This window comes from Plecotus auritus (genome assembly GCF_963455305.1).
Source record: "Plecotus auritus genome assembly, chromosome: 15".
Lineage (NCBI taxonomy): Eukaryota > Metazoa > Chordata > Mammalia > Chiroptera > Vespertilionidae > Plecotus > Plecotus auritus.
In genome coordinates, this window is record NC_137781.1 from 11,331,135 (window position 1) to 11,344,747 (window position 13,613).

The 13,613-nt window shown below is 58.6% G+C and overlaps 1 protein-coding gene across 1 annotated transcript; it reads right to left on the bottom strand.

Moving 5' to 3' along the window:
- Positions 1 to 637: 637 nt before the first annotated feature.
- PLIN1 (perilipin 1) lies at positions 638 to 13,411 on the bottom strand. The gene is made up of 9 exons (XM_080651727.1): positions 13,332 to 13,411; positions 12,302 to 12,360; positions 9,733 to 9,937; positions 7,865 to 7,947; positions 5,700 to 5,964; positions 5,230 to 5,402; positions 3,438 to 3,641; positions 2,901 to 3,146; positions 638 to 2,328 (listed from the first exon to the last, which is right to left on the bottom strand). The coding sequence occupies exons 2-9, from the start codon at positions 12,344 to 12,346 to the stop codon at positions 2,020 to 2,022; spliced, it is 1,530 nt and encodes a 509-aa protein (XP_080507853.1). The 5' UTR covers positions 12,347 to 12,360; positions 13,332 to 13,411; the 3' UTR covers positions 638 to 2,019.
- Between the last annotated feature and the right edge of the window lie 202 nt (positions 13,412 to 13,613).

A 13,613-nucleotide genomic window follows, 5' to 3' on the forward strand; every position in this document is an offset into this window, starting at 1 on the left:
CGAGCCTCTGGTGGTTACTGAAAATTCTTTGCTCTGCTTGGCACTCGCACCTGCTGTGATGCTGGCCCTATTCACACCTGCTGTGGTGCTGGCCCTATTCACACCTGCTGTGGTGCTGGCCCTATTCACACCCGCTGCCTGAGCCGCCGCTCGCACCCACTGCTGGTGCCTGGCATCAGCCCTGATCACTTGGCGCCATCAGCAGGTACAAGCAGCAGCTGCTGGCCCCGATCATCCCTAAGAACTTCTCCACCTCCCCCTGCTCCTGAGGGGCGATCAGGGCAACAGCCCTGTTTGCACCAGCTGCTGGCGCCAGCCCAAACTGCTCCGTTCTGTCAGCAGGTGCGAGCAGGGCTGGCACTGTCAGGGCTTGGGAGTGGCGGCGGAGTGAGTGAGGGGACCAGGGGCCCCAACATGAGGGGCCAGACAGGGGTGCGGAGGATGGGCCGAGACCCACCCCTGTGCCCACTGCAGCCTCGCGGCCCACAGTTCCTTTCACGGTGCACGAATTCATGCATTGGGCCTCTAGTATATATGTAAAACAACAATAACAACATAGATACCCTTTTGCCCATCAAGTCACGGTTCCAAGTGATAAGTTCACCCTATAGGTATATCCACACGTGTACACAGACATGCTGTATCAGGACATTTATTGCGGTACTGTCTGCAGTAGCAAAAAAATGGCAACAACCTCAAAGCCCTTCGTTAGGGAACTAGTTACATCAATGACATTATGAGGCACTTACTATGTGGCCATTGAAAGGAGCCAGGGGGACTTACGATGTCTAAGGTGAACCGTGAGGTGAGAAGAGGCGAGTACAGCATCCCACGGCTGGCTGGGGAACGCGTGGGAAGTACATACACACGTGCCAACACATGCACAACTGGCAGCTGGACAGATACAGGAGGCTGGCACCGAGGCTGTCTTTGTGAGGGGGAACCCGGGACCTCAAGGGAGGGAGACACACACCCTCTTGCTGTGTTTGAATTTTAAATTATATGTATGCACTTCTTAGATTTACCAGATATTAACATTTTCAAAACTAGAACTTGGGATGCTCTAATCGTGCAGACTTTCTACGTGAAGGGTCGCCGCCCACCAGGGCGCCAGCAGTCCAAAGGGGACCCGCAGGGTGAATGAATGCGCATGTGCAGGCCAGGCAGGAAGGATGCAAAGGGGTGTGTTTTGAGCCAGAAGGTGGCGCTGCGAGCACGGCCATGACCCAGTCTGTGAGACGCCGTGTACTAGGTGCGCAAAGGGACGCTGGTGTTTCATATACACACGAGAGCTTGCACACCTGATCGTTGTTCCTTCAAAGTAGCCAACCGGGAAGCTCCCACGCAGGGATCTCTGGGCTTAAAACTGTGCCCAGGACTCCCGCCGGTTGGAGCCGCGGGGTAGCGGCATGTAAGTCATTGGTGGCAAATATTTGCCTCCAGAGGATGCATCTGAATCTTGGGAACAGTCTAATGTCATTTGGCTGCAAGTTGGCTTAAAGAGTGAGACATCAAGTGAGGCAATTCATCTTTTAGTAGGAAAACAAGACAGGCCCGAGCCGGTTCGCTCCGTGGATAGAGCGCCCGCCTGTGGACCAAAGGGTCCCCAGTGGACCAAAGGGTCCCCGGTTCCATTCTGGTCAAGGGCACTTACTTTGGTTGCAGGCTCCTCCCTGGCCCCAGCCCTCGAGTGCAGGAGGCAACCAACCCACGTGTTTCTCTCACATTGATGTTTCTCTCTGTCTTTCCCTCTCTTCCACGCTCTCTAAAAATCAATGGAAAAATACCCTCAGGTGGGGAATAACAAAACAAAAGAGACCGAATCGAAGCAGGTTGCTGCTCTGGTTTTTCTTAAAAATTGGCTGCAGACTAAGCCCCAAAAGGATGCTCAAAAGATGGGGTGCGGGGCTCCGGGTGCCCAGGGGCTACTTTGAAGAAGTCCGCGCGCTCTCGGACGCGGAGGTTCTTACTCGCTGGCGACACGGACTCCCCGGGCGGCGCCGGCGGCGGGCCGGGCGCTCAGCTCTTCTTGCGCAGCTGGTTGTACTGCGCGCGGCCCAGGATGGGCTCCATGTGGCTGGGCCGGAAGAAGCTGTCGCTGACCCTGCGCGCCTTCTCGCGGGGCACGGCCGGGAACGTGGAGTTCAGCGCCGTGGGCAGGTCCCCTCTGTCCTCCAGGCCCGGCCCCCTGGCGCTGCGCAGGCTGCCCCGGTGCTGCGCCGGGCGCTGTGGGGGCTCCGGGCAGGTGGGCGCCGCCGATGCCCTGCGCTTCAACTCCTCGATTTCCCGAAATTCGCTCTCGGGCTCCATCAGTGACAACCTGGGGAGCTGAGACCAGGCAGCCGCCTCAGGGCCCCGTTTGGCCTCGGTTTGGTCTCGCCTTGAGCCTCTTGCCCACCCCCGAGGCCCCGCCTCCCAGGAGCAGCCATCAGCAGGGCACAGGCTGGGGTGGGACAGGGCCTGTGGTGCAGGGCGATGGGGTGCGCTGCACCAAGGCAAGGCAGACCCTCCTGCAGTTTCTAGACCCCTGGGGCCTCCTCCAGGGCCTCTCAGTGGGAGGCAGTGGCTTTCCTGACCCACCCTGGGGCCCTAAGCGCGGCCCACACACGGCCCCAGCCAAGGTCAGCGGTCCCTGCCTGGTGCTGATCTGGGCCCAAGAGCCCCGCCACACCTCGTGGTGGGAGTGACTGACTGAGTGACCCCAGGTCCTGCAGGTGGGTGCTGAGGGGTGAGGGCCAGGCCACCGGGACCCCCATTCTGACCGGGAGGTGGGGGAAGGTCTCAGGCCCGGGCACCAGGTCTCTCTATTCCTGGGGCTGGGAAGGGCCCCAGTCAGGGCCACAGTAGGTCAGCCTGTTGCCCAGGCCCCAAGGGCAGGAGAGTCAGCGGGTGCGACTCACCGGCACGTAGTGCACCACGGTGTCCACCACGTTGTCCGTGACCCCCTTCAGGGCGTCTGACAGCGACATGGCCCTGCTCTTGGTCGAGGCGACAGCGGGGGCCGATGTGAGGTGCAGCATCCTCCCTGCCGTGCCCAGCACAGCGGCGGGCGCCCACAGCACGGCCGAGATGGTGCCCTGGACGGCCTTCTGCAGGGTGTGCACCGCGCTGCCCAGGAGGCCCTGTGGGCGCGGCAGGGCTGCTGCCTGGGGGCCAGAGCAAGGTCAGGGCCTCCTGCAGCATCCCTGGCCCTTCCCCTCCCCCCACCCCAGGCCTAGAGGGAAAAGAACATGGGCCTCTGGCTCTGCTGCTGTGTGGCCTCGGGCAGGTCACTTGCCCTCTCTGAACCTGTCTTCATCTGTGACGGGACGACAATCTCTGGCCTGACTATGCTATGGGCTGTTGAGGGGTCCGCTGCGAGAAGGGCATGGAGGTCCTGGTGGCTGGGCCTCTGCTTCTCACCCCTCTGGGCTGTGCGCCCCTCAGCTCCCTCTCACCTCGCTGAGCTGCTCCTCAGTCTCCGAGTTCGAGTCCTCCTCCTTCTCCTTCTCCTTGGCCTCGTCCCCCTCGCTGTCTGTCTGGTCATCGTGGTCCGCCTCGCGGGCAGCGGCCAGGTTGTGCAGCCAGGGCACCCGCACCTCGCTCTGCCGCCGGGACACCACCTGCGAGGCCGCTGACGCTCCCCACTGGGCCAGGCTGCTCTGTGGGCGCCAAGGCGGGGGGGGGGGGGGCCTCTGGCATCACAGCCCCGGCAGCCAATGTGCCTCCCCACTCCCCCGGGTCAGAGAGGGGAGGTCACAGGGCCTAGCCCCAGGGGACTGTCCTTGGAACTTCTCATTGAGTGGCAAGTGATACAAAGGGCACACGCCTGTGTATCCAGCACAGGTCAAGATGGAGATCACGCTCAACAGCCCAGTGGGCTCCCGTGCCCCTGACCCCGTCAACACCCGGAAGGTGACTTTCTGACCTCTCACCAGGCACTGGTTCTGCCTATTTCTGAACGTCACCTAAATGGACTCGTACTGAGGGTGTTTTCAGGAAACTTCTTTTGTTCAACTCTATGTTGTGAGGTTTACCCGTGCTTGCAGGCCCCAGTGGCCCTCCCTTTTCGCTCCTGTGTAATATTCCACTGTGGAAATGCACCACATTTGCCCATTCTACTGTTGACGGCCACTTGAGTTTTCTCAGTTCTCGGCCAAGGGTACAGCTGAGAGGAACATTTGTGACCTGTCGCTTGGGGGATATCAGCTCTCATTCTGCTGGTGGGATTGCCAGGTCACCGGGCGGTGTGTGTTTAACTTTAGTAAGTGGGTGCAGATGTTTAAAGAGTGACAAAATCAAGTGGGCCAGTGTCCCATGGGCCCCCTCCCCCGCCCCCATGCCTTCCTACTGGAGCCGCAGAACCCAGCGCACAGTAGGTTCTCAGTTTGAATGAATGGGCCAGGTCTGGCGATGCTTTCGAAAGGATCATCCAAATGATGGCTGAAATGTGTTTGCTGACCTTGATGCTTTAAAATTGTCTTTATTTCCTTTTCGGCCTTAGTTTCTTACTAAAGTTCCGTATGAAAATATCCAGCCCAGCCAAGCCTAGCCAGTGTGGCTCAGTGGTGGAGCATTGATCTAGGGACCAGGAGGTCATAGTTCGATTCCCAGTCAGGGCACATGCCTGTGTTGCCGGCTCGATCCCCAGTAGGGGGCGTGCAGGAGGCAGCCGATCCATGACTCTCTCACCATTGATGTTTCTCTCTCTCTCCCTCTCCCTTCCTCTCTGAAAGCAATACAAATATGTTTTCTAAAAATCCAGCCCATCTCTGCTGAAATACACAGAGAGATGGGGGAAGAGAGAAGCTGCCCCTCCCTGGCCTAGGAAAGGCGGCTGTACCTCGGGTGCTGGGGGTACAAATCGGAAGCCTCCAGAGGGCAATCAGAAACCTGGGAGCGGGCGGGACACCGCCCCGCTGGAGCTTCCCCTACAGGATGGATGGTGCCTTGTTTATTTACAGGTGACTCACCCTAGTGCCTGGACAGCAGCGGGGGTGTGTGTGTGGGGGGGGGGGAGGGGGTCTCTGCTCCCTCACAGGTGGGAGGGCCCACAGCGAGAGGCCCAGGTAGGGAAATGAAGGGGGATGGGACCCAGCGGGAGAATGGGTGGTGGGGCAGACCACCTAGCAAGGCACCGCCCTCAGCTTGCGTCCTGGCCTTTCCTCTTGTCCTTAGACCTAAAGTCCCAGCCCAGGCTGTGGGGAGCAGGGGGAGGGAGGGCCGTCGGAGCCCAGGGCACACACTCACCAGGGGTGCCACCCCAGGGATCCACATGGCCAGGGCGTGGCCCTGCTTCAGCACCTGCTTTGTTGTCTGGAAGGTGTGTTGAGAGAGGGTGTTGGCCAGGTTCCCCACCCTGCTCATGAGGCTGCGATTGGCCTTGGGGGGCTTCTGGGCCTGCTGGCGCCCCGGAGCGGGGGCTGGGGAGGAGTGGGGGGAGAGAAGGGAGAGCGAATTAGAGGTGCAGGGAAAGCTAGGCTGGGTTAGGGTTAGGGTTGCAGCTGCTGTCCCAGCTCCACAGGCTCATGGTGACCTGGGCCACCCACTTTCCCCTGCTTGCAAATGGGAGACGGCTAAGTGGGGATGGGTGCATCGGAAACCCCGCGGGGCCTCCCCTGCTCCGGTGCAGGGGCTGGATGAGCCCTTGCCCACTTGATTCATTTCCAGAGGCCAACTCACTCCCCAGGGAGGGACTGGCAGCCCCTGCGGGCAGATACCTGACTCGTCCTTGGCTGGAGGGATGAGGAACTCTACCACCTTCTCCATACCACCCACGGCCAGGTCGGCGCCTCCAGAGGCCAGCCGGCCCACTCGGGTTTTGGCGGCATACTCCACAGTGTCTTTGGCCACCCCCAAGGCGAGCTCACAGCTGGCCAGGGCGGCCCCCAGGACCTTGTCCGATGTGCTGGAGATGGGCACGCTGATGCTGTTCCGGGCGCTGCGGAGGCGGGTGGAGATGGTGCCCTTCAGCTCAGAGGCGATCTGGGGGAGTGGGGGGGAGGGTCAGGAACGTGCAAGGCCCACGGGAGCCCGACTGGCATGGCTCAGTGGTAGAGCATCGACCTAGGAACCAGGAGGTCAGGGTTCGATTCCCGGTGAGGGGACATGCCCGGGTTGCGGGCTCCATCCCCAGTTGGGAGCGTGCAGGAGGCAGCCGATCCATGATTCTCTCTCATCATTGATGTTTCTCTTTCTCTTTCCCTATCCCTTCCTCTCTGAAATCAATAAAAATACATTAAAAATAAAATAAAGGCCCGGGGACTGGCACCAGTATTTGGGCCCTGGATTAAGCAGGGCTTAAGAGGGAAAGGGCTCTAACCCTCCCAGGCCAACCACCCCGATCACCAGGTTTCTTTGCCCTGGCGCTGCCTACTGAGACCCTAACCCCCCTGGGGGTGCCCCAGGGCCGCTGTCCGGATGCCCTGTGCACACAGACGTCTGTCCTTCAAAACCCCTCTGTCTGCTCTGACCTCCCCTCAGAGCACTGCTCACAGCCCGGCTGCATCTACAGGGATTTGTGGATGGGGCTGAGCTTCCTGCACGTTCTGCAATAAAAAACGTGTCTCGCCCTCGCCCGGTTGGCTCAGTGGATAGAGTGTCGGCCTGCAGACTCAAGGGTCCCAGGTTCGATTCCGGTCAAGGGCATGGACCTCAGTTGCAGGCTCCTCCCCGGCCTGGGCCCTGGTCGGGGCTTGTGCAGGAGGCAACCAATCGATGTGTTTCTCTCACATCGATGTTTCTGTCTTTCCCCCTCTCTTCCACTCTCCCTAAAAATCAATGAGAAAATATCCTTGGGTGAGGATTAAAAAAAACAGAAAAAGAAAAAAGAATGTGTCTTTCCCATTAGCCTGGGACGTTCTTTGTGACAAAGATGTTGCCCTGCTGAAACTGGTTTGGCTCAGTGGATAGAGCGTCGGCCTGCGGACTGAAGGGTCCCGGGTTTGATTCTGGTCAAGGGCATGTACCTTGGTTGCAGGCACATCCCCAGTAGGAGGTGTGCAGGAGGCAGCTGATCGATGTTTCTCTCTCATCAATGTTTCTAGCTCTCTATCCCTCTCCCTTCCTCTCTGTATAATATCAATAAAATATATTAAAAAAAAAAAAAAGATGTTGCCCTTCATCTGGAAAAAAAAGAACAGGCCTGGGAGCCAAACAGACCCACTCTCAGGGCCTCCCCTAAGGCTGTGTGACCAGCGGGAAGTCACCAGTTTTCTCATCTATAAAATGGGGACAACCACTCCATCCCCAGGACTGACAGGAGGGTGACATGAGACAGCTCTAGAAATCACGCATTGTGGCCCTGACGCGGTGGGGGTGGAGGGCGGGATCAGTAACTTTCTATGGGATGGGGGGATGGTTGGTCAGTGAGATGGGCCAGGTCAGAGACTTACTCCCCCAAAGCACCTGACATGGGCGTTACCATAACAAATACCCAGCAACTATGTAGCCAGGGGAGGTGCCTCAGCCTCAGGCCCCTACAGGGTTGGATCTGGAGCAGCGCTGGCCAACCTTTCAGACCTCACAGACCACCGGTTGGCGACCACTGATCTGGAGGACATGGGCCTGCAATCCTGGGATCTATGGGTGTGACCAGGATCTTAGGTGGCTGCGGACACCACTTGATCCAACGCAGGCCCCCGGGGGGTCTTGGGGGGATGGGGGTTGTCAGGATCAGGGGACCCACCCTGTACCTGCTGGTGCCAGAAAGCCTGCCTTCCTTTGGCTCCACGGGGACGGGGACGGGAAAGAGCGCACCGCATGGCCTGAGGGGCAGGCAGCCGCCACCAGCCTGGGAAGGCGCTCGCCACAGAAATGAACGACTCCCGGTCACGGTACCCAGGGCCTGCACCCCCCCTCCCCTGAGAGAAGAGAGAGGGCTCACCTTTTCAGGGGGGTACTGGAGGGCTGGGATCTTTTCCTCCAGGTGGTCCAGGCCTCGGCAGGCCAGCTCATTGGCAGCTGTGACTGGAAGCAAAGGGCCAAGGTTGGGTGCGCCCTCCCGGCACTGTGACAACCTCGCGGTGGCCTCTGTGCCAAGCAAGGCGCCTGGAGCCCTCAGACCCCCATCCCTGCTCCCTCCGGAACATCACGGAGCCCGAGGGCCTCTGCCCCCTCCAGCCCCCGTCTGCTGTGACCCCTGGAGACCGGCTGGCTCCTGCCCTCCGTGTGAGCACTGGAGTCAGGCAGGCCCCAGGCTCCTCACTGTCAGTGTGGATTAACGGTGCCTGCCGGGCAGGGTGGAGGGAGAAAGCGAGGGAAACTGTGTGAATCAGCAGCTAAGACCGGCTGGAGCAGAGGTGGGAGAGGGGGCAGCAGGGCCTGGGGGCCTTGGTGGGGCCAGGCCTGGTGCTACCCAGAGGTGACAAACTCCCAGTCACAGCCCGTCCAGGCCCCAGACTGCCCACGGCCCTTCCTTTGACCCTCTAGGAGTGAGACCGTCAGCAGTGCGCAGCGCAGAGAAAGGAGTGGCGCCCCTGGGCGGGCAAGAGCCCGAGGAGGCACAGGCTTCCGGGAGACCCTGCCCAGGGACAGCGGGGACCAGCTCAGCAGGCCAATCATGGAGATGGTTTTTTGTTGTTGTTGTTTGTTTTGTTAATCCTCACCCAGGGATATTTTTCCATTGATCTTTTAAGGGAGAGTGGAAGAGAGAGGGAAAGACAGAGAAACATCGATGTGAGAGAAACACATGGATTGGTTGCCTCCTGCATCTGCCCTGACCAGGACCCGGGTGGTGGAGGCACCTGCAACCGAGGTCCGTGCCCTTGACCGGAATCGGACCCAGGACCCTTCGGTCCGCAGGCCGATGCTCTATCCACTGAGCAACACTGGCCAGGGCTGGAGATGGGTTTTATATGCACCCTTTCATATGCTCTTCCACCAGGTATCCTATTTTTCTTTACAAAACTTTTAATAGAGAGCCCAGATGATGTGACCGCCTTCTGACTGGGCAAAAGGAGACCAAGGGGTTATCTGAGGGGCGTGTGGGGGGAGGCGGCCGCGGCCTGGGTCCTCCTCACCCCTGTGCTCTCCTGCTTGCTGTGCAGACTCCTCAGACCCCGTGATTCTCTAATCAGGATGGTGGAAAGTTCTAGGCTTCCTGGTATTGCTGGGGTTTCCCTCACCCCACCCCCACCCCCCGACCAGGGCTGGGCCTGGGAGGCAGGTTTCAATGGGGGCAGGACACTGATCAGGGGCAGGTCTAGGAAGGCACAGGGAGGCGTGCCCTGCCCCTCCAGGGCCCTGGCCGGCAGCTCTCTGCTGCCCCCACGTGTCACGAGCTGGTACCACCAGCAGCTGACCCAGAGGGCTTCCCTGGCCTGCGCTCTCCACAGCCCTGGCAGGCCAGCCTGGTGCCCACCGCCCCTGCCTCTGTGCCGGGCTCTGCTAGTTCCTGTGGCTGCATCTGGAGCTGAAGTGGGCGTCTGACCTGCCACGGGGCCCACTCCCACCACCGCCCACAGCTCTGCCCACGCCTCCTGCCAATTGTTTGGCCTATCACTGTTATCCTAGGAAAATGCCAGCTGGGCATCTGTGGACAAGAAGAGCAATATCCATATCCAGCCCTACATCTCCATAGCTCTGTCACCCGTATTGACAGAGGAGAAGGCTATGCAATGAGTCAGACACACATATAAGCTGTGCAGCAAGCTGTGAGACGATCAGACAGACTGACGGGTGGACACACAGACTGGCAGGCAGGCAGGGAGCATGCGTGAGGAGGCGGGCGGCCCACGTGCCACGAGGACTCACACTGGGTGGACAGCCTGCGGACCACGGGCTCCATGCTCCAGGCGGCCAGGCTGCTGGCGCCCTGCACGCCCTTCTCGTAGGCGTTGCACACGGAGGCCACCAGCGGGTGGGCCTCCTTGGTGCTGGTGTAGGTCTTCTGGACGCACTCGCAGGTGCCGCTCACCACGGGCAGCTGCAGGACCCGCTGCAGTACATTCTCCTGCTCCTGGCGTGGGAGGAAGACAGGCAGAGGCGTGGGAGTCATCCTACCTCCCTCTCCTGCCCCCGCACCCCCGAAGGCGGCCCCAGGGCCACAGAGCCCACTGGTGAGGCCAGCCTGGGTCCAGTGACCTAGCGGGAAGCCAGGTGTCAGTGGTCTCTGCACCCCCCCACAGGGAAACGGTCCACAGCCCAGCTCTGCAGGGCTCCAGGGGCATGGCGGCCCCCAGGCTCCAGCCCACCCACTGACACCGCCGGGCGCAGAGCTTCTGTCCATCTCGGCTTGGGGGCTTTATCTAAACACTAGAGGCCTGGTGCACGAAATTCGTGCACTTGGGCAGGGGGCGTCCCTCAGCCCGGCCTGCACCCTCTCGCTGTCCGGGAGCCCTTGGGGGCAGTTGGATATCCTTAGCGCTGCCGCAGAGGCAGGGGGAGGCTCCTGCTACCGCCGTTGCGCTCACCAGCCATGAGCCGGCTCAGGGCTTTTGGCTGAGCCGTGCTCACCAGCCCTGGTGAGCGTCATAGCAACTGGTCATTCTGCCGTTTGGTCAGTTTGCATATTAGCCTTTTAGTTTATAGGATTTCTCACCCTAGCTGGTTTGGCTCAGTGCATAGAGCAGACTGAAGGGTCCCCAGTTCGATTCCCGGTCAAGGGCACATGCTCAGATTTCAGGCTCGATCCCCAGTGGGGGGCGTGCAGGAGGCAGCCAATCAATGATTCTCTCTTATCATTGATGTTTCTATCTCTCTCTCCCTCTCCTTTCCTCTCTGAAATCAATAAAAATATATTTTTTAAAAAAAGGAAAAGAAGAAAGGTCCCCAGCTCTGACTCGCTTTGAATTTGCCACTGGTACATGGTTCTGCGGGCGAGGCGAGCCCCCAGCCTTATCGGCGAGGAGGAGGCTGAGCTAGAGACCCGCCAAGGAGGTGTGTGCGTCCACTAGACCCAGGCTACAGTCTCTGAGCCTCCTGTCTTGCAGATGAGTTTGAAATCTGAACCAGAAAAAGATTATGACGTAAACAGCGAACATCTTCTTTAATGCTTTGGACAGAGTCCTTAGGGGTTCTTTGAGGCAAAGCCAAGGAAGAGAGAGGTCCTGGGGGAAAATGCCCCCCAACCCCCACGTTAGGATGGCTTCAGTGTGCACCGGACCAGCTTGAGCCTCTGTGTGTTCTACGATCAACACAAAACTGAACACGGCGATTCCCAGGGCAAAGGGTAATTCAAGCTAACTTGGGACAAGGTGAGTTTTGTGTGGCTTCATCATTTTTTCATTTCAATATTTTTTTTAAATATATTTTTATTGATTTCAGAGAGGAAGGGAGAGGGAGAGAGAGATAGAAACATCAATGATGAGAACCATCAATGATTGATCGGCTGCCTCCTGCACGCCCCACACTGGGGATCGAGCCCGCAACCCGGGCATGTGCCCCGACCGGGAATCAATCCGTAACCCCCCCGGCCCTTCCCCCCCCCCCCCCCCCCCCCCGGCTCATAGGTCGGTGCGCAATCACTGAGCCACGCCGGGTGGGCAGTTTCACTATCTGAACTGTGTGTAAATCAGAGAGGCTTGGCCAGGAGGTTACCAGGTACATCCCAACATGTCAAACCATCCCAAATCATGTGGAAACCAGCTGGACACAGCCCTGCGCACGCGCCCCTCCCCTGTGCCCTGTGTGACTGCGGGGCACAACGGTCACAGACCACGGCAGGAACAACGCCTGGTTACAGCGCGCAGCGGCCCCTACTGCAGCGACCTCCACCTGGGTGGACAAAGCGTGGGCCTCCGTGCCGGGGTTTAGAATACAGTAGTTCTGTCCGGCCGGTGTAGCTCCATGGTTGAGCATCAACCTATGAACCAGGAGTTCACGGTTCGATTCTGGTCCAAGGGCACATGCCCGGGTTGTGGGCTCAATCCCCAGTGTGGGGCGTGCAGGAGGCAGCCGATCAATGATTCTCATCACTGATGTTTCTATGTCTCTCTCTCCCTCTCCCTTCCTCTCTGAAATCAATTAAAATATTTATAAAAGAAAGAAAGAATACAGCAGGTCCCTTCTCCTCTCCCTCCCAGCCGGCATTTCTGTCCTTTTTCTCCAAAGTCCTTCGTTTTGAATGAGCATCTTCCCTACCCTACCCTGCCACCCCACCCCGATCCTCTAATAGTCCTCTGCAGAATGAAGCGAGGGCGAGAATAACTGAGACCTAATGGTCAATGAACGCCAATGTCCGCGGACCACTGGTGGTCTGTGAGGTCCGAAAGGTTGGTGACGGCTGCTCTAGACGCATCTTGCTCCACGTCCCCCTCGCCTCCCCTCGCGGCTCCTTCCTCGGCCCGGGGTCCACCCCACCGCATGCACCCAGGCTACTTACAGGGCAGTCTCCGTCCATCAAGGTGGGGCTCTTGTTCACGGCCATCGTAGCTCTTCACGCTGGAAAGCAGAAGGCCCCGGTGTATCAGGAAACCCTCAGCTGCAGACGCACAGGGTCAGTCCCTCCCCCTCGGGCCTCCAGCTGGGCCCAGGCTGCCTGGGAGCTGGGGTGCCCTGAACAGGAGGCACTAGGCTGGAGGGCAGATGACACAGACAAGCAGCCACTCCTGGGGGTCCCACCGGAATGAGGTGCCCACAGCCTGCTTGTCAAGACTGGTGTTTCTGCCTGGCTGTGGTGGCTCAGTGTTGTCCCATGGACCAAAAGGTCCCAGGTTCGATTCCCAGTCAGGGCACATGCCTGGGTTGTGGGCTCGATCCCCAAGAGGGGGCTTGCTGGAGGCAGCCAATCCATGAGTCTCTCATTATTGATGTTTCTATCTCTCTCTCTCTCTCTCCCTTCCTCTCTAAAAATAAATAAAAACATATTTATTTTTAAAAGAAAAAGATTGGTGTTTCTTACAAGGATGTAGGATAAAAAGTAAAAAAATGAAGGTCACTTTAAGAGTTAAGAGGTTCTGCCCTGCCCGAGTGACTCGGTTGGTTGGGCATCATCCCATACATCCAAAGGCTGCTGGTTCGATTCCTGGTCAGGCACATGCCCAGGTTGAGGGCTTGATCCCCATTAGGGGTGTGCAGAAGGCAGCAGATCAATGTTTCTCTGTCTCCCTCTCAAATTAATAAAAACATATTTCTTAACAAAGGAGAAGTTCTGCACTAATTCTTTTCAAGAAGGCATATCTGCCAGTCCTCCCCTCTATACTCAACCAAGCGAGAAAGTAGTCCCTCTTAAAACCAGCTATTTTCGACTGCGTTCTGGAAAAGCTAGCGGCCCCAGACTATCGACTCTACACTCTTGGTCATTCACCCAGCAAATTCCCAGGAGACCCCGACCCTCCACTTTTTTCCTTTGACTCTCAGAGACCAACCAGGTAAGGCAGGTAAGGCAGGTGTCCCGGGACCCCCACACTCACCCCAGCTGACGCCTCCTCTGTCCCAGAGCCCGGGCTGCAGTGTCTCTTCCGACAGAAACAATCCCGGTCGCTCCGAGGAGTCTTGGGCAATGCCACTGACACCTCCCAGCTAGAGGAGGGCAGAGACTAGAAAGCTTAGTCAGTCCGTTGCCATAGTTACTTGACCCAGGGTCCCCCGGGCATACCCTAACTTCTGTAAGATGTAGCCAACTAGGAGGGAGGTAGATGGAGCTGAAGGGGACCCAGGCTCAGAGCAGTCATTATTCCAGAACTTTACATCAG

Bases quoted from the DNA above. Each gene is read 5' to 3' on its own strand.
- PLIN1 (XM_080651727.1), bottom strand. From the start codon at position 12,346: ATGGCCGTGAACAAGAGCCCCACCTTGATGGACGGAGACTGCCCT. The intron at 7,948-9,732 runs GTGAGTCCTCGT...CTTTGCTTCCAG, and splicing joins CCGCAGGCTGTCCACCCAGT to TCACAGCTGCCAATGAGCTG. The intron at 5,403-5,699 runs GTATCTGCCCGC...ACTCCTCCCCAG, and splicing joins TCCAGCCAAGGACGAGTCAG to CCCCCGCTCCGGGGCGCCAG.